At 39.7% G+C, this 20783-nt stretch overlaps 1 protein-coding gene across 1 annotated transcript in view; it reads right to left on the reverse strand.

Annotated features, from left to right (window-relative positions):
- The window catches only part of LOC128734363 (serine/threonine-protein phosphatase rdgC), a 72150-nt gene that overhangs the window by 17897 nt on the left and 33470 nt on the right, over nt 1–20783 (reverse strand). Inside the window, exons 3-6 of the mRNA XM_053828534.1 lie at nt 14422–14515; nt 14040–14356; nt 13625–13978; nt 13486–13566 (exon numbers count right to left, since the gene is read on the reverse strand). Of these exons, the coding sequence (XP_053684509.1) occupies nt 13486–13566; nt 13625–13978; nt 14040–14356; nt 14422–14515 (846 nt within the window). The remainder of the gene's footprint in view (nt 1–13485; nt 13567–13624; nt 13979–14039; nt 14357–14421; nt 14516–20783) is intronic.

Below are 20783 nucleotides of genomic sequence, written 5' to 3' on the forward strand. Positions count from 1 at the left end.
GACGTCTTTTGGCCCAACCACGACGACATTCCCCTACTTCCTGACTAAATCGGACGAAGTCGGTTTAGGCATACTTAGGCATATCGCTAGTATTACCACACTTCGGAGGTACGTGGGAGCGTCTCGTTCAGTTAGTTAAAAAGACCAGGAAACACCGGCCGACTGATGAACTATTAAGTAATATGATGACCAAAATCGAGATCGCACACGACCATTGATCAGATTGTCCTTATAAGATGAATTGTCCTTGTCTTATTCTTGGATCCTAATACGATTCTAACCCCGCGAACGCATTCGAAGATACCATACCATTCTAGGAAGTGGTCGCAGGTCTGTCGAAGTATGGAAGTGGTTTGCTTTGACCAAATCCATCACTAAAATAGATGTAGTTATCATAGGGGATGTGACTTTACCAAGAACCAGCTGGCCAAAAGGTCGAATAGTTCATACCACCTGCTCCAAAGATGGACATAGCTTAGGGTATACGGACTTAAGGTATATGGACGCCAGGCATAATTTTTTTTTGCATAATGAATATTAGGCATAATAGACGATAAACATACTGGACATGATTTTCGAAGCTTCGCTTTCGCGTTGCTATAAATGCCCACTTAAATCAATTATCGCACTGCCACAATATGACGAAAACAGGGAGCACCCATTTAGCATAATGCTGTTTGGTCTTAAGCCGCTTCTCATAAAACTTCGGTATAATCATCATTTGGCATGAAGATATTTGGCATAATTCCTCCACCAACACTGAACTTAAATTTGAACTTGAAATTAAATTTAGAATTGGTGTTGTGACGATCTATTTTTACGCAATTAGTTTACTCACCGCAAAAATACCAGGGAATTGAATTGACAACTGCCGATTACGCCTTGAGGAATTATTTTGTTTCACATTTAATTTTTAAGAGAATGCCTAGACAGGCCAGTTACAAAGAATATTGGTAAATAGCAAATTTTCAGACGGTTAGTCGGTTGAACGAATTAAAAATGTATACTTTTAATTTTGGTCAATTTAAAAATATGCGCGTTAATCTGTTAGAAAGCAAGTCTGCAAAAATTCATACGGACCGGCTTGGTTCGCTCATTCTGCTTCGATTTTGCGATTTAGACTAAGCACAATGCATGCATTAATGCTCACGCTTATCTACAATATGGCTGAATTGAGCATTGTTGCGTCTCCTATATTTATGGTGCTATTAGCAAAGATTGCAGTGCCGTTGGCAGCACATTGGACGCTCATTTCACGTTACCAAGCAGGTTTGGAACCTTATAGCACAGTAAATTCAAAAGATAAAGCAATGCTTAGTTAAGCATTATTATAGGGATAAATTTACTCTAAAGGTTTCTCTTATGGTACAATTTTAAATTCAACTTGGCAGAGGCAGTACAGTCATATGAACCAAGCCTGCGCTACGGCACGGGATACGACAATGTGCTAAATCGACAGCAAATGTGTACAGGACAACATCTTTGCTATTCTATCCTGTTTGTATTATGCCATTGACATACATTATTAATTTATTTTCCTTCTGAAAGGATAAATTGAACAAATTCGTAAACACCACACAAGTATGGTATGAACAGGATTCATTTTCAGTTTTTTGCTCAATAGATTCTCATTTGACTGCAGTGCCTCAACGAAACAGAATTCAAGAAAGTAATGTAAAAGGCAATGGTAGAGTTAATTATTACCTACATTATTGTTGAAAAACGTATATTTCTATCTCTTGTATTTACGGCGCTATGGGGCTGATATCCCGTTGGTAGCAAAATGAGCGTTCATTTGGCTACCAACGGGGTAGCAATTGCATAACGCCGTAAATACTTACTTTACTTTAGTGGCAACGGTCCGTTACCGATCCTGCGCCGAACGAATTATAGTCCTCCAGTACCGTCGGTCCTGGGCTGCCGTTCTCCAATCCCCACGAACACCAGCTGAACGTGCATCGTCTTCGACAGCACACACCCACCGGGTGCGGGGTCTGCCTCGGAGTCTACGGCCTCTTCCTGGTTCTCTGCTGAAAATAGTTTTGGCTACTCTTTCATCGGGCATTCTGGCCACGTGTCCAGCCCACCGCAGCCTGCCACATTGCACTACCTTCACTATATCAGCATATTTGTATACTTGGTACAGCTCGTGATTCATGCGTCTGCGCCACACTCCATTTTCCATTTTGCCACCAAGTATAGATCGCAGAATTTTACGCTCAAAAACCCCAAGCACTCGCCGATCAGCTTCCTTTAGCGTCCATGATTCGTGTCCGTAAAGGGCCACCGGGAGGATTAGTGTTCTGTAGAGCGCCAGTTTTGTGCGAATTTGCAAACTACGGGACTTCAGCTGGCTACGTAATCCGTAGAAAGCCCGATTCGCGGCTGCAACTCGTCGTTTCACTTCGCGGCTTACATCGTTGTCACATGTCACGAGTGTACCAAGGTATATAAATTCCTCCACTACTTCATATCGTTCCCCATCTAACTCCACCTCGGCACCAACACCACTTGAGCTCCCACGTTCCCTACCAGCAACCATGTACTTCGTTTTGGCGGTATTAATGGTAAGTCCCAATCTCGCTGCTTCCCTTTTAAAGGGCCTAAAGGCCTCTTCTACTGCTCTACGGTTGATTCCGATGATATCGACGTCATCCGCAAAACCAAGAAGCATGTGAGATTTCGTGATGATAGTTCCATTCCTTTCCACGTTTGCTCTTCGTAATGCACCTTCCAAGGCAATGTTGAATAGCAGGTTAGAGAGTGCGTCCCCTTGCTTCAGTCCATCCAACGTCACGAAAGCAGCTGAGGTCTCACCCGCTATTCTAACGCATGATTTGGATCCATCCAGCGTCGCACGAATCAGCGTAACTAGTTTCGTCGGAAAACCATGTTCTAGCATTATCTGCCACAGCTCATTTCGTTTAACTGAATCGTACGCCGCTTTAAAATCCACAAACAGATGGTGTGTCTGCAAGTTGTACTCCCGGAACTTGTCTAGCAACTGGCGCAGGGTAAACATCTGATCCGTCGTGGAGCGACCCTCACGAAAACCCGCTTGGTACTCGCCGACGAAGGACTCCGCTAACGGTCTCAGTCTGCAGAACAGGATACGGGAAAGCACCTTGTAGGCAGAATTGAGCAATGTAATTCCTCGATAGTTTTTACACTCCATTCGATGTCCCTTTTTGAAAATTGGGCAAATGAGGCCATCCAACCACTCCTCCGGCATTTGTTCTTCCTCCCAGATCCTGACAATGATCCGGTGGATTGCTTCGTACAGCCGCTCGCTCCCCGCTTTTAGAAGTTCAGCCGGGATACCGTCCTTCCCAGCAGCCTTACCGTTTTTCAGCTCACTGATTGCCTTCTTAACCTCTTCCTGTGTTGGTGGCTCCACAGCTTGACCATCGCTTACAATTTCTATCCTGTCCCTGCTGATCTCCTCATTTACCTCTCCATTCAATAGTGTCTGGAAGTGCTCCTTCCACCTGGCTGCTACCGCCGTTTTGTCGGTAAGCAGGTTGCCAGCACTATCATTGCACATCACAGGCATGGCAAAATTCCTGCTTCTCACCGTTTTATAGAAACTCCGTGTGTCGTTGCTGGCGTATCGCTCCTCTGCGCCGGCAAGCACGTGCTCCTCGTACTCGCGTTTCTTTAGACGATGGATTCTTTTTTCCGCAGCTCTAGTCTCTCTGTATCTCTCTCTGTTTTGACGCGTTGCCGCAGTGAGCATGCGACTCCTGGCCTGGTTCTTTTCGTCTGTCACTCTCTGGCATTCGGCATCAAACCAGCTGTTACGCTGTCTTCCACGCGTCGTGCCTACCACCTCTCTCGCTGTTGTTTGGATGGCACCATGGATGTTCCTCCACAGCCCATTTATATCTTCTTCTTCTACCTGCTGTTCTGCGATTCGCTGGTCAAGCTTCCTGGCGTACTCCACTGCAACGCCGTCTGCCGTTAACCGCTGGATGTTGAAACGCAGCGTCCTTTCAGTGCGAGCTTTCGCCGTGTTCGACAGCCTTGCGCGAATCTTACTCACTACGAGATAGTGGTCAGAGTCGATATTTGGTCCACGAAAAGACCGTACATCGATAACATCCGAAAAGTGTCGACCGTCAATCAAGACATGATCGATCTGAGAGCTAGAGTCTCCATTTGGATGCCTCCAGGTTTGTTTCCGAATATTCAAACGTGGAAAGTAGGTGCTACAGATGGCCATCCCTCTGGCCGCGGCAAAATTTATGAGCCTCAGACCGTTATCATTGGTCGACAGATGCAGGCTATGTCTTCCAATAACTGGACGGAAGAATTCCTCCCTCCCGATCTGCGCGTTTGCATCTCCGATGATGATTTTCACGTCGTGTTTTGGGCACTCTCCATAGGTCCTCTCAAGCTTGTCGTAAAACTCGTCTTTAGCATCATCGGATTTATCATTTGTCGGTGCGTATAAGTTGATTAGGCTATAGTTGAAGAATTTGCCCTTAATCCTCAACACGCATATACGGTCATCTACGGGCCTCCACCGGATAACTCGTTGCTTTTGTTTTCCCAACACTACGAAACCGACTCCATGTTCAGCTTTCTTACCGCCACTGTAGTAGATGTGGTACTTAAAAGAAGTGCCTGCAATAGGGTCTACTGCACGGAACTCCCTTTCTCCGGAATTTGGCCACCGAACTTCCTGAATAGCAGCGATCTCCGCTCCGAGTTGATGCAGCTCTCGAGCAAGCAAGCCAGCCCGTGCCGGTTCATGGAGAGTTCGGACATTCCAGGTACCAAGTTTCCAATCGTTATCCCTTAATCGTTTCCTTGTCCCTTGCCGTGTCCTATACCGATTGTTCCGTCCTGAATTTCTTTGTTCGTTGTTCGTGGTAATTGAGTTTTCGGTATACTACCTCACCGGGGTCGCGATACCTACATCCCGCTGATGGGTCTGCCATCTTAGGTATAGCTTGCGGGATACAGCATTTCATATTCAGCCGCCCGTTACGAGACAGACGCTGTGTGAGCCGCCCCTCACCTGGAGAACAGGCGCTCTAGTTCGCACCTCCTAGCTTAGCTGCTTCAGTAAGTACATGAAGCATTTCCGGGTAAGGCCATCGACCGTCATCATTTGACTTAGATCTGCGTGGAGGCGCCAGGTGGGAGCTTGAGAGAGCCAGAGCTATGTTTGACGCTCCTTCCAGGTAACTCTCTCCATTTCATACCCAACGCCGTAAATACTGAAGATAAAACTATACTTTCTTCAACAATAATGTAGATAATAATTAGCTCTATAATAGCCTTTTAAATTACTTTTTCTAATTCTGTTCAGTTGAAGCGCTGTAGTCAAATAAGCATCTACTGAGCAAAAAAAAAAAACCGTGAATGAAACCTGGGTATGAATTGGCCAGCAAAATTGCAAACTCTAATGGCAAATTAATGTGACATGTATATGTCCTCATACATGAATGTAGGTAAAGTTGGTAAATTTTGTTTTTTTTTCAATCCCATACGGTACGATAAGAATTTTAAACGGAACGGCATGCCCCCGCTATAGAATTGAATTAGAGGGTGGACTGGATCCATTACTCAGCGTAGTTCATTGTTGTTTGATATAATGAAAAGCAAAGGAAACAAAAGCTAAACTAAAACAGGAAAACCTACTGAAACGATTAAAATTCAGTGTAGCTTACAGGTATCTGAAATAAGTAAAGAAATGTAATTAACCTTGCCTGGAAATCAGCTACTCATCATGGGTAGCAAGCATTTCTACCTGACATGGATCAGTTAGAATTTTGATCCGCGGTAATAATGTTATGTTTCTACCCGGGGAAATCCCACTGGTTATAGGTAAAACTTTGGTTTTGTATATGTTCGATTATAACGGATTGACATTTTCGAAAAAAATTCCATTAAGGGCTATTTATTGAAAATTTTTTAACCTCAGAGAAATTATAAACAGAAAAAAAATCTTTTTAATTCTACTATATTGAACAAACAATTTATTCAGATTATTTATTATTATTCAGAGAACTTTTCAAAAAGAAATAAAATGTTTTGTAGGGATACAACGTAGATTAATTGATTACAGTTGAACTTAAAAAATGCTTCGAAAAGCCGGATCACTCCAAAAATTACAATCCAGTAACAAAGAAGTAAGGGTACTGCAAAGTATCCAAAAAAATCAGAGGGGTTGACGCATATTTAACGTAGGACTACGCAAAGTTAATATAAAGGTGCGTTTAGAACGGGCAATTTTGGTTACATTTGGAATGCGATATGTTGCAAGTTTTGCTCAATGTTGCTTCTGTCGCCACTGAACATTTGTGATACGTCGCCATAGTTACTTGGAAACATCAGCAACAGTTAGGGACAATTGCATACCACTAGTTGCCAATCTAGACACACCTTACTAGAACACTTATGAGAAAATTGATTGCTAGTGGAAATCATAATACTCTTCATTGGCAGTTATGATGGTTCTGAAAAGAACCATTTTGAAAGTTTAACATTGACTGGAACAATTGGATTGGCTACTTTGTGCTGTAGAGAAAAAGCATAGTGTTATCAGATATAAAATTATAATTCTTACATCATACTGAAAGCTACTATCCAGTGACACCACTACGTAAAAGACGTTTGATCAAAATATTTGTCTTAATATTTGAAAGAAGTAACCGTAACTGCGTATTACAATGGTCCTAGATAGGCACTGTGAAATAGAAATGGTTATTGATTTTATGAATTTGCAAATCAGATTATTGCATTACATATTGCTTCGCATCGTGTAAATTAAAAGCAATCTGGCACATGCTAAACCGTTATTTAGAGCAGCATGAGATTGAAATCAGACGTCATGATAATGCTGATTATTCAAGTTTTATGTTTGGACACTGTGAATTAAAGTAATGTATGGTATAATCATAAATGACATTCTTTTTCTTACATTTGATTTCCGATGGCATGGCAAAGAAAAGCTCCTGGCACAAATGTCGATATGGAAATAACTTCAATACTGTCCATCCATGTTTCGCTGAGCACAAGGATATCTGCCTGTCTGAGAACCGCATCGGTTGAAATATCTGCTGAATGTGCGTTTAGACTTTGTATATTCAGGCTCAGCCGTACAGCAAAATGGCTTACGTTAGATATAAATTCTAGAAGTTCAGTACCTAAAGTAACCAATTTGTGGTTTTCCAGTCGCCTAAGTTCCTTCCGTAATTCCTGGATTCTCGGCGTCGTTTTCTGTCTTTGCGTTGTACCGCTTTACATAGCCGTTTCGATGAAATAGACGCACTGCGCTTGGTAGGTTCTGATTACACCATTCTGCTGTGCGGAACCTTCCCTCTACGAGCTTAGTTTCATCAGGGTCGAGTTGCTTTCCATTCCCAACTTTGGTTAAAACAGCGGAAAATTGTTCGTTGGTCGGACGCATTACTCATTATCTCATTTGCCGCCGCAAGCAGGACATGTTATGATTATAGACATTAAGTAACAGAGGAATGCGTATAAACGTGATAAACAGTATCGTTCAAGCATTAAAAGAGACAACTAATGACTTTGTTTGCTCGTAATTTATTTTGGTAATGCTGAATATGGCAGTAAATATCTAGCTGTATTCAGCCTCCATCAAATATTGTGTATGGTTATAGATTTTTTTTATTCAACAAAGTAAAGTTTACTTAGGATTCCTTGTAGAGAACATCGTATTTTTATTAAAACAATACTTTACCCGAGAATTGTAACACTTTTGTATGTAAGCAATGATAATAAAGCACAGGTTGCAACTATTTCACAAATTAATATTTTGAACCTACATTATTTTTAATAATATTCTATCCGGCAAGTTGAAAGCAAGGAATGGTATATCCATAAACAAGCCGAAAATGTTTGATGACTGATCCCGCACCCTACATTTTTACATCTTTTCGGCTTCTATTATAGGACTCACCTGTTACGTTAGGCGATACGCTGGCCTCTACGTGCGCCGGAGCGGTCACCTCACGTAACACTTCAACGTTGGAGGGACCAGCTATTTCGTGCTATGCACCATCTAACGATGTATTGTCCACTTTAGAATACATTGAATCACTATGATTTCCATTTCTTCTCAAACGGTAGAATTTACAGCGCTGTGCCACCGTCAACGCTGGCCTCTTAGCTGGTCCAGTTAATAATGCCTGCTCACGCATATATTTTGCTGAAGCAATTGAGACATTGTAAAATCAGATGCACAAAATCACTCACTTCTCACTTAAATTGATTGTATGTTATTAATAACAATTTCATATGGTAACTATGGCGACGATTGAACGAATACTGTAGGGAATTTGGAAAAATTTTTCAACTTTACGTGAAAATTCCAGAAGTTACATGCAAAATACAGTCTTCTAATGAAAACTATACAAAAGGCTGATATTTTGTGATTCGAATGGTATGCAAACCATAAAAATATATTCAGAATTGGCTGAGCTATAAGCGCTCAAAATCTATCACTTTGTCGTGTCGCGGTCATTTTTGCTTCTCCAACGTGCCAACCTATTAAAGTAAGACGTAGTCCTACGTCAAAAGATAGTGTGAAGTTTTTTAAACGCAATAAGTCACAAAAAATAGCCGAACTTGAAGGCAAGTGAGATTGCTGAGCTTATGTGCATTTACCTAAAACAAGTAAAAGTTTCCTAAAGCTTGGCATGCTGCCGCTACTCACATGACAGTCCCATTTATATAGGAAATTCCATGGAAAATGGGACTGTTATACGAGTAGTGGCAGTACAGTTCTAGCAACATGTTCCCTAGTATGAAAATCCCCAAATCACCACATAGCAAACACTTCCAAAAGAACAAAAATGCCATACTGCCGATGTATGCTGGCTTGAGATTCGGTAACAATAAATTGAAGAAAATTACATTTATCAAAAGATTTATTTTGCGAGCGCAGAAAAGCGGATACACTAAATCTCTTTTGACCTTCATTCTTTTTACGTGATTTTACGACAACTTTTTCACGTACAAAATTTGAATTAACGTCCTCACTTTTTACGTCCAAAATTTGAATTAACATCCACTCTTTTAAGGGCCAAATTTTAAATTAACGTCCTCTCTTTTTACGCCCGAAGTTTGAATTAACGTCCTCTATTTTAAGGCACAAAATTTGAATAATGTCTTTTATTTTTACGTACGAAATTTGAATTACGTCTTCTCATTTTACGTACATAATTTGTATTAACGTCCATAGTTTGAATTTTTCTCCCTTCTTACTTCCAAAGTTGGAAATAACGTCCTCTCTTTTAACATCCAAAATTTGAATGAACGTCTTCTCTTTTTACGTGCATAATTGGAATTAGCTTCCTCTCTTTTTTTACGCCCAAAATTTGAATTACCGTTCTCTATTTTAACACCTAAAATTTGAATTAGCGTCCTTTCTTTTAACGTCCAAATTTTTAATTAACGTCCTCTCGTTTAACGTCCACAACTTGAATTAACGTCTTTTCATTTTACGTACATAATTTGAATTAACGTCCTTTCTTTTAACGTCCAAAGTTTGAATTGACGTATTCTCTTTTTATGTCCGAAATTGGAATTAACGTCATCTCGTTTTAGCAAAATTTGAATGAACGTCCAAAATTGGAATTAACGTTCTCTCTTTTTACGTCCAAAATTTGACTTAACATCCTCTCTTTTCACGTCTTAAATTTGAATTACCGACCTCTCTTTTAACGTCCAAAATTTGAATTAACGTCCTCTCTTTTAACGTCCAAAGTATAAATTGACGTCCTCTTTTTACGTCCAAAGTTGGAATTAACGACCTCTCTTTTAACGTCCAAAATTTGAATGAATGGTTTCTCTTTTAACGTACATAATTGGAATTAGCTTCCTCTCTTTTTTCGCCCGAAATTTGAATTACCGTCCTCTATTTTAACGTCTAAAATTTGAATTACCGTCCTTTCTTTTAACGTCCAAAATTTGAATTACCGTCCCCTCGTTTCACGTCCACAATTTGAATTAACATCTTCTCATTTTACATACATAATTTTAATACTTTTTGACATCTTTTTAATAATAATTTTAATTATTTTAATAATTAATAATTTTAATTAACGTCGTCTCTTTTAACGTCCAAAGTTTGAATTGACGTCCTCTCTTTTTACGTCCAAAATTTGAATTAGCGACCTTTCTTTTTACGTCCAAAATTTGAATTACCATCCTCTCTTTTTATGTCCGAAATTGGAATTAACGTCATCTCGTTTTAGCAAAATTTGAATGAACGTCCAAAATTGGAATTAACGTTCTCTCTTTTTACGTCCAAAATTTGACTTAACATCCTCTCTTTTCACGTCTTAAATTTGAATTACCGACCTCTCTTTTAACGTCCAAAATTTGAATTACTGTCCTCTCTTTTCACTTGCAAAATTTGAATTAACGTTCTCTCTTTTTACATAGTGCGTCTACTATCTGGAAAACCTGGAACACTAGGAATCCTCAGGGATTTTTATTTACTCTGGGAAAACCTGGAATTTTTGAGAGATTTTATCCAGCCTTAGGGGATTCTTAAAATCTAATTTCACGCGGATTTCGAAATTTACACGGTTTTTTACGCGATTTTCGGAATTTACGCGGTTTTTTACGCGATTTTCGAAATTCACACGGTTTTTTACGCGATTTTCGGAATTCACGCGGATGTGCTCAAAACGTCTATTTTATCGCGTCGTGTTGAGATCCACAAAGTTTTTTTAACGCGAAATTTTGTTTTTTTACGCAAATTTTGGAACTTACGGCGGTTTTTTTACGCGAATTTCGGAATTTACGCGGTTTTTTCTGCGCGATTTTCGGAATTTACCAGGTTTTTTTTACGCGAATTTCGAAATTTACGCGTTTTTTTTACGCGATTTTCGGAATTTACGCGGTTTTTTAACGCGATTTTCGGAATTTACGCGGATGTGCTCAAAACGTCTATTTTTTTCGCGTCGTGTTGAGATCAGCAAAGTTTTTTAACGCGAAATTTTGTTTTTTTTACGCGAATTTTGGAACTTACGCGAATTTCAGAATTTACGCAGTTTTTTTCACGCGAATTTCGGAATTTACGCGGTTTCTTTTACGCGATTTTCGGAATTTACGCGTTTTTTTTCACGCGGTTTTTGGAATTTACGCGGTTTTTTACGCGAATTTCGGAATTTGCGCTGTTTTTTTACGCGATTTTCGGAATTTACGCGGATGTGCTCAAAACGTCTATTTTATCGCGTCGTAATGAGATCCACAAAGTTTTTTTAACGCGAAATTTTGTTGTTTTACGCGAATTTCAGAATTTACGCAGTTTTTTTCACGCGAATTTCGGAATTTACGCGTTTTTTTACGCGATTTTCGGAATTTACGCGGTTTTTTACGCGAATTTCGGAATTTGCGCTGTTTTTTACGCGAATTTCGGAATTTACGCGATTTTTTTACACGAATGTCAGAATTTACGCGATTTTCGGAATTTACGCGATTTTGATTTACGAGGGACGTATCCTTCGCGTAAAAAGCGACTTGAGTGTATAACCAACCGCGTTGGTCAAAAAGTAAAAATATAAAACATCTTCGGAATGCGCGGCCCGGTTTCTCCCAGGGTGCGCGCAACGAAATTAAACTCAAACAAAAGCTTAAACTGTTTCGCATGCCTTGTGGCTCGGAGAACGAAAATTAATCATATAAACAATTTCGCATGGTTTGTTGAAAAACACCACGGCAGGTTCTAGAGTTAACCGCAATGGGTGCTAAAGAATTCGGCAATTTGCCGGTCGGCAAAATAGAAGAAAGCGGTTCTCGCATCGAGAACTCGCCTAGGGAAAAAGGGTTGCTCAAGGCTAGCTCCGGGCTGTTCAATGTTTGGGAAGAAGGCACATTTATGTATATAGAAGATGAATATAGGCTGTCTTAACATTTTCCCTGCAATCTGAAATCTGTTTGAGATAAGTTCTTTTCCCTAAAGCAAAGCAAAGCGTAGGTTTTACATTCTGTTTTCCAAACTAAATATTATTTGAGTAACCTGGATTTGTTCCTCCAATCCCGGAAAAAATTCTTCGCAATTCTTTTTTCGAAACTGCGTAGACACCCTGGTCCAAAAATTGCCCAACTACCTTTCTTTTCACGTCTAAAATTTGACTTAACGTCCTCTCTTTTAGCGTCTTAAATTTGAATTAACGTCCTCTTATTCTACGTCCAAAATATGAAGTAACGTCCTCTCTTTTTATGTCGAAATTTTGAATTAAAGTCCTCTTTTTTAACGTTCAAAACTTGAATTAACATCGTCTCTTTTTACGTCCATAATTTGACTTAAGGTCCTCTTTTAAGTTCGATTTTTTAGCATCCCACCAGTGGACGTTAAACGAATCTTGAGAGTAAAAGAGCAAACTTCATTTTTTGTGCTCTGTGCTTCAAAATAACAAAAATAATTTTAAAACTAGTCTTAATTAAAGCACTGCTATTATCAGTATTTATTTCGGGTCTGACCTTCAAAAGAAGTGTGAATTAATTACGAACACTTTCCAATTACGCCCCAGAGCATCTCCGATGTAAAATGTCAACCCCCAAACCACGACCCGGAAAAACGGATTAATGTATGACATCCATCCGAAAGAGTAACAAAAAACCCCCGACCGGCTCAGGGTGAATCCCCCGCAAGAAAGTTTCGCGTTAATCAAATACCCGGAGCGAAATCGCTCATTACGACACGCGTACGACACACATTTCCGTGCTGTATCTCTCTGTCTTCCTGCATTGTTGACGATTGTCCTCAGCAGGGGTCTCATCATCATCATCATCCGCACTGGCACAGTCGGTTCTGTCTGTGTTTTCCGTCAGGAAAATGTCACAAAATTGCTAGCCCTGTACGAAGGAAAGTACCTATGCTGGCTGGTCCAAATTGCGACAGGAACAGGAAGGAGGGCGGAAAATGTTTCATTCTGCCAGTAGTCGATGGGAATGACGTCGTTGGCTGGGTGGTAGGTGAGCCTTCCTGTACCGGTATCGTACGAGCCGAATTTAAATGATGGGAAAATCGTTTATCCACACGGGATGAGGTCGGGGCGCGGGGCGCGCCGTGCGCCTAAAATGATTTTGTCTTCTCCTGAACTTGCTCCACATTTAGTGTGCAAATGTCAAGCGGGCGGGATGGCGTGAGACGAACGATGATGGCGGCGGAATAACATATTTTAGGAAGTATCACCGGAATCACCTTCCGTATCATACCGGGCGTCTTCCGGAGGGAACGGGATAAAGATAGCAATTTTGGAATTAAGTATTTACGCGCCGGCAATAAATTTTCTGGGAGTTTTAAAAGTTTTGCTTCTTTGGAGAGCTAACTTTACTGTGCGAAAAGGCAAGATGTTACATTTTTCGAGCCATTTTTGAGGGTATTTAATTTGAATAGGACCTTTTATGGTTATGTTTAATTCATGTATGATAACGAAAAAATAATCTAAATGAAAATAATAAAAAACCTTAGCTCAGATCAAATGTACTCACCTGTTTCCACTCAACTTTATCGATAATCTCTGCCCCCGGGGCTGAGCTCTCGGTGATCGGTGGTCGCAAAATGGAAACGTACTGCAAAGAAAAACCAACCGTTAGATCCCCCTGTTGGTAAACCCCCTATTTAATTTACCTTTCCCCGGTCCAGGCTTCGAATGAGATCCAGATCGGTGGAATCGGAAATGCCACCGTGCACCACCAGTACCCGATTGTTGACTATCGTGCCCAGCGGCAGCCAACGGTAGACTTCGTCGATGAGCTTCAGCAGTCTTTCGGCGTTGTGTTTATACTTTTGGTGCACCTCGCGGACAAAGCCATACCGTACGTTCATGACCGTATCCTCGTGGTTGCCACGGTTTAGGAACACTCCACCCGGATAGACTAGGAAGGTGGACAGCAACAGCAGCAGAACTTCCAAGCCCTTTTTACCTCGATCAACAAAGTCTCCATTGAAGACGTACGGATTCTCCGGCGATGGCAGGCCATTCTGTAAGTGGGAAAATTTCCGTTTAAAAAATATTCCACCAAACCCCGTTTAGGTAGATTACCTTGTGAAAAACCACCAGCAAATCGTCCAGCTTCCCGTGCAGATCACCACAGATTGTGACCTGCTTGGAGATGGCCGTCGAGGCCTGGTTCAAATTTGGCAGCCTTTTCAGCTTGGAGGACGCTTCCCGCAGGATGCCGGCAACATACTTCGCATGTAGTCGGTTTTTCTTCTTCCGAAACAGATCAATTATCACATCGAGTTCCTTCTTGTCGAGCGGAAATTTAATGTGTGGTCCCTGGTAGGTCCGCTCCGGCGCAGTTATACCCTCGTCGGCTAGGTCGTCCGATTCGTCCGAAAACTTAAAATCGAGAGCCTCTGTAGAGATTTAAACATGCCATCAGTAACCGAATAGAGTGAGCAAAATGAATCAGCCTACAAACCGTTGGAAGAGGCCCGTGAGGTCTCCTTGGAATTGGTGGGTCGTCCGGCGGTTTCTGGAATGTGCGTCAGTAGTGCGTTGAAAAAATTGTAAAGCTGAAAAGAAAACGAGCAAACATGGAAAGCATATAATGTTTCCGGTCTCAAAAGGCCAACAAAAAAAAAACGAATTCAATTACTACTGTTGTTTGTTGATGTACAACAGGCTGCATTTGCTGTTATGTTTCAATGCCAGTTAATTCCATTGTGAGCCGCAGCTGTGAAATGCCCCGGACTGATTGTCTCTCAGTTCAATTCAATTCAATTGAAAGTGGCGACATGACACAACCGAAGATCACTCACTGTAATTAAAATTGATTTTCTCAGCATGGACTCGATTGGCTGACGGTTGCAACAATTAACCTATATTTATCCAACAGACAGTCAAATGGGATCAGCGAGCAGAAATGTTCATTAAAAAAAATAAATCCTTCAACATCCACAGTCGTTGATTGCCTTTCGATGTTCACCATTTGAATTCATTTGTTTAATCCAGACATGTGATATTAAACAGTAAAAATAAATCGTATAAATATGTATTTTTTCTAACTTTATTTATTTCATTAAGCGGTATCAGGGATTAAAGTATCTTTTTTAGCCAGCAGAGCCTTATTGATGTGCGGGATGACGCCTCCTCCGGCGATGGTTGCCTTAATCAGCAGGTCCAGCTCTTCGTCGCCGCGGATGGCCAACTGCAGGTGCCGTGGTGTGATTCTTTTCACTCGCAAATCTTTGCAAGCGTTGCCGGCCAACTCGAGCACTTCGGCCGAAAGGTATTCCATGATGGCGGCCGTATAAACGGCGGAGGTAGATCCAACGCGGCCATGGCTGTGGGCACTTTTCTTCAGGTGACGGTGAATTCTGCCTACCGGAAACTGAAGCCCGGAACGCGATGAACGGGATACGGCCTTCGCCTTTAGCTTACCGGTGTCCTTGCCTGTTTTAGCTGACATTTTTCGATGGGAAATAGGTTGGTTTAAAAGGATCCTTACGAACTGTTGTACTCGTTCAAATGATAGCTTCAAGTGATACAGCGATAAGATTTTGTGTGCTTTTATATGATGTTGGGGTAATCGCTTTTAAGAGCAGGTCAACTTACTACCGACACACAGGCAGTTAATTGTGTTTTAACTCGTTAAAACTATTATTAAAACACAATATAAAAAAATACTTTTGTGTGTTGGTGTGAAAGAGGTAGAGGTACTAATCTTTACAAAAAGTTCTTGTTTAAAACATTCTTATTGCAGGCAGTCTGGATAGGTAAAATTTGTAAGCTAGCTAGGGCCAACCAACACACTGCAACGTGTACTCGAGTGTGAAGCTACTGAATGTTGTGCTTATGGAAAAACCGAATTGGAAGAGATCATCGTTTAATTTTTGCTTGTAAAATAACAATGAACGTCATTTTAAAATTCGTAATTTTTTTTATTTAGGCCATTGCAAATCATTTCGAAAGTTTTTGTCATCCCCCCCCCTTGGAAATTCGCTTGAAAAACCGGGGGGCAAAAAAATAATTTGTAGGATATGAGTTAAAAATTTTTTATAATATCAATTGTCTGTGGGCTCTACAGCCTGAAAAACTTGAAAAATGAGTGTACGAGTTGAGTTAACGCTTCTAGTATGAAATAGAAATGTAAATTCAAATAGCGGAATTTCCGAAAATCGACCAAAAAAATTATCTTTCTTTTTTGTCTTTTTTTCGTAGATTTGGAAATTATGGAAATTAACAACGTAGGGTATTTTGCCTATCATTGAACGATTCCAATGATTGAACAGCGTCCAATAAAACGCTAATTCTAGAATACATATACGCTCAAACCCTATCAAAGTGCACGAATTATTCGCTTTGATCAGTTGTGGATAATTTCTTGTAACAATAGCGTTACATAAGGCAAGATTTAATAACAAAAATTCAAGTTGAACATTGTCATATATAATATGGGCTATAACCCTGAATTTTGTTAGCATTTCAGATAAGAAACATGTCTCACTAATTAACGTTTAAAATAATTATATTGCCATATCATGCTGTACACAGCTAATGATATTCATCTATGCAATATTTGTCAACATTTTCAAGCAAAATAGAAAATTATTTACAGTTTTTGAAGTATTAAAATTTGACTGTTCAATCATTGGACAATAAAGCAACGATGGTCCTAAGCTTGTACAAGAACTGACATTGCATGAAAAAACCGCTTTACTTCTCATTATGCATGTGTATTTGACAGTTTTCATGTTTATGTCACTGTTTACAAATGGTTTTCATTTGTACGCAAAAATCTTTGGTTGAAAATTTATGTAATAGCACTAATTGTTTATTTTATATACATGCTTTGGTTTTTTTTTGTTTTAATACAACAATTCCACGAAAAATACTCCTATTGCGAATTAAAGCTACTCCAGATTTGTTTAAACCATGTTTACTTGAACCTTATCTGAAAAGTTTTATTATCGTGTATTTGATTTGGCCTACTCCTGAATTAGGGATTAGGGTAATCACACAATCATTTTCAGATTATTATCTTGCTAACAAATTTGTTTCGAGTAACCAGGAGAAAAACAAACATAGCTTCCCTTGTAAAAGACAGATCTTGCCATTAGGCCACAGGAAATATAAGTATGCTTCGAGGGAACCGTAAAGAGAGAAAAATTTAGGGGAAAGCAACAGAAATGAAGGATAAGAGCATCGTAGATTAGAAGGGGAAATTAACATCCCTTAAGAAATATATTGTAATTAGTAACATGTTAGCTAATTGCTGATTATTGTTAATGAATATCGGCACCAACTTTTCAAAAGGGCAAATCTGCAAAATGTAAACAAACCGAGTGAGGGTTATTTTCTGCTGGACTAAGATAGGTAAAGAAACCCTCACTCGGTTTGTTTACATTTTGCAGACTGGCCCTTTTGAGTAGTTGGTGCCGATATATCTTAAAATGTATTCATTCTTAATAGTAAGCTATCAAATTAACTTTAAGGTCGGTGCTATATATTGCATGTCCAACCATTGGGCAATAAGTGTCCAACTATAGGATAATACGGTTTCAGAAGTGTTCAACGATTAAGCATTCAAGCGTTGTCAGAAAATCGCATATTTTTCCACGAAAAGCTTATTTATTTCGTGAAAATGCCCATGTAATGTGAACATATTTTGTATCTGATTCAGATTTCCATGTTTCTGTCTATTTGTAATTATTTGTTTAGAAAATATCGTTAAAACTAAAAACACAGTGGCTTAGCTGTGCGATCATTGGCAAATTACCCTATATATCAAAAGCAAGAATAGATTTGGTTTTCACGATTAAACTTAAAATAAAAAATGCCTAAAATCCATTTTTTTGCTTCATTAAAAAATTCTCTTTGTTGTTTTTCGCCTCCCCCCCTTCAGTGGCCCAACAATGGAGGGACAAAAACTTTTTAAAATATTTGTAATGGCCTTATAGCCTTTTTTCGACTAACCTTATATATAAATGAAGATTATGGTCTGTGAATTGGAAAATTCGGTTCAAGTTCAAGTTCAAGTAGCTTATCGTTGAGCGTTTAGCACACTGTTTATGTTACATTATTATAACATTGATCGAATTTCATTCTTTTAAATCCAATGACTCAATTTACAGGCAAACTACATGATTATGCTCATTGATGTGCCCAGGTTGTGGCACGTGTCCCACCATCTCTGCAAAATTTATTGTAAAACCAAATAATTTCAGTTACCCAGAAGTCTGCGGTTTTTAATTCGGTCATTATATTTGCGGTAAATAAATTTATTGTTTAAAAAGTTCCAGTTTCAAGTCCAATTTTCATTCCAGTTATAGGTTTATCTAAGCTCAATCGCGAGTTCAAATTCAATTCTAATTTCATGTCCGATTTTAACACCGATTTTAAACCAATTTTAAGTCTAGTTTAAAGTCCAATTTCCAACACAATTTGAAATACTATTAAAATCCAATTTATACTTTAAGTTCAATGCATAGTTTAATTTTATGGCCAAATTTAATTTCAACTTTGATTTTAAGTCCAACTTCAATGCCGATTTCAAAACCAATTAACAATAAATATATGTATATAGGTAGTTATTTGAGTCCAATTTTATGCCAGGCCATTACAAATCTATCTATACCTATAAAGAAGGATTTCTGTCTGTCTGTCTGTCTGTCTGTCTGTCTGTCTGTCTGTCTGTCTGTCTGTCCGTATGTTCCTTATAGAAACGAAAACTACTGAACCAATCGGCATGAAAATATGCATGTAGAGGGTTTTTGGGGCCAGGAAAGGTTTTAGTGATGGTTAGAAACCCCTCCCCCCACTAGGAGGGGGGGCTCCTATACAAATGAAACGCAAATTTCTGCATAACTCGACAACTAATCAAGCAAATAGAACAAAATTTGGCATGTGGGTGTTTTCGGTGACAAGAATTTATTCTATGGTAAATTGAGACCCCTCCCCTCTTTATAAGGGGAATTATAACTCCTCTCCTCTTTAAAAGGGGGGGCTTCCATACAAATTTCCTCATAACTCGAGAACTAATCAAGCAAATGGAACCAAATTTGGCATGTGAAGGTTTTCGAGGGCAAGAATATTTTCTATAGTAAATTAGGACCCCTCCCCACTTTAAGAGGGGGGGCTCCTGTACCAAAGAAACACAATTTTCCTCATAACTCGAGAAGTAATTAAGCAAATGGAACCAAATTTGGCATGTGGGTGTTTTTGGAGACAAAATTTTTTTCTATGATGAATTGGGACCCCTCCCCGTTTTAGGAGGGGGGGATCCTATACACATGAAATAAAAATTTCCTCATAACTGAAGAACTAATCAAACAAATGGAACAAAATTTGGCATGTGAAAGTTTTCGAGGGCAAGAATATTTTCTATGGTAAATAAGGACCCCTCCCCACTTTAAGAGGGGGGGCTCCTATTCAAACGAAATACAAATTTCCTCATAACTCGAGAACTAATCAAGCAAATGGAACAAAATTTGGCACGTGGGTGTTTTTGGAGACAAATTTTTTTTCCATAATGAATTGGGACCCCTCCCCAATTTAGGAAGGGGGGCTCCTATACAAGTGAAATGCAAATTTCCACATAACTCGAGAATTAATCAAGCAAATGGAACCAAATTTGGCATGTGAAAGTTTTCTAGGGCATGAATATTTTCTATGGTGAATTAGAACCCTTCCCCACTTTAAGAGGGGGGGCTCCTATACAAACGAAATACAAATTTCCTCATAACTCGAGAAGTAATCAAGCAAATGGAACCAAATTTGACACGTGGGTGTTTTTGGAGACAAAAATTTTTTCGATGATGAACTGGGACCCCTCCTCACTTTAGGAGGGGGGGCTCCTATACAAATGAAATACAAATTTCCTCATAACTCGAGAGCTAATCAAGCAAATGGAACCAAATTTGGCATGTGAAAGTTTTCGAGGGCAAGAATATTTTCTATGGTGAATTAGGACCCCTCCCAACTTTAAGAGGGGGTGCTTCTACACAAATGAACTACAAATTTCCTCATAATTCGAGAACTAATCAAGCAAATGGAACCATATTTGGCATGTGGGTGTTTTTGGAGGCAACCATTTTTTCTATGATGAATTAGGACCCCTTACCTTTTTAAGAGGGGGGGGGGCTCCTATACAAATGAAAAACAAATTTCCTCATAACTCGAGAACTAATCAAGCAAATGGAACTAAATTTGACATGTAAGTGGTTTTGGACGCAAGATTTTTTTCAATGGTGAATTGAGACCCCTCTCTTCTTTAGAAAGCGAGTTATGGCCCATCTCCCCTTTAAGAGGGTGGGCTTCCATACAAATGAAATGCAAATTTCCTCTTATCTCGAGAACTAATCAATCAAATGGAACCAAATTTGGCATGTGGAAGTTTTAGATGGCAGAAATTTTTTCTATGGTGAATTACGACCCCTTCCCCTTTTAAGAGGGGAGCTCCCAGACAAATGAAATTCAAATTTCCTTATAACTTGAGAACTAATCAAGCAAATGGAACCAAATTTGGCATGTGGGAGATTTTGGAGTCTTGAATTCATTTTACGATAGTTAGAGACCTCTCACCCCTGTGGTAGGGGGATATGGACTCTCATACAAATAAAACAGAAATTTTTGCGAAACTCAAAAACTAATCGAACTCGAGAAATTCGAGACTCTTCCATAAAACATTAGTCAATACAAGACCACAAAAACTATCTATAGTAACACTAGATCATTCAGGACGAGACGGTCGCGAGTGTTGCCGGTGACCCGCCGTCGGAAGCGCCGCCCACTGGGGGGCTTGCAAAACTCGAGATTGTGACAAAGATCATCCGAGTTTCA

This window comes from Sabethes cyaneus, chromosome 2, assembly GCF_943734655.1.
Source record: "Sabethes cyaneus chromosome 2, idSabCyanKW18_F2, whole genome shotgun sequence".
In the NCBI taxonomy this organism is placed as follows: Eukaryota; Metazoa; Arthropoda; class Insecta; order Diptera; family Culicidae; genus Sabethes; species Sabethes cyaneus.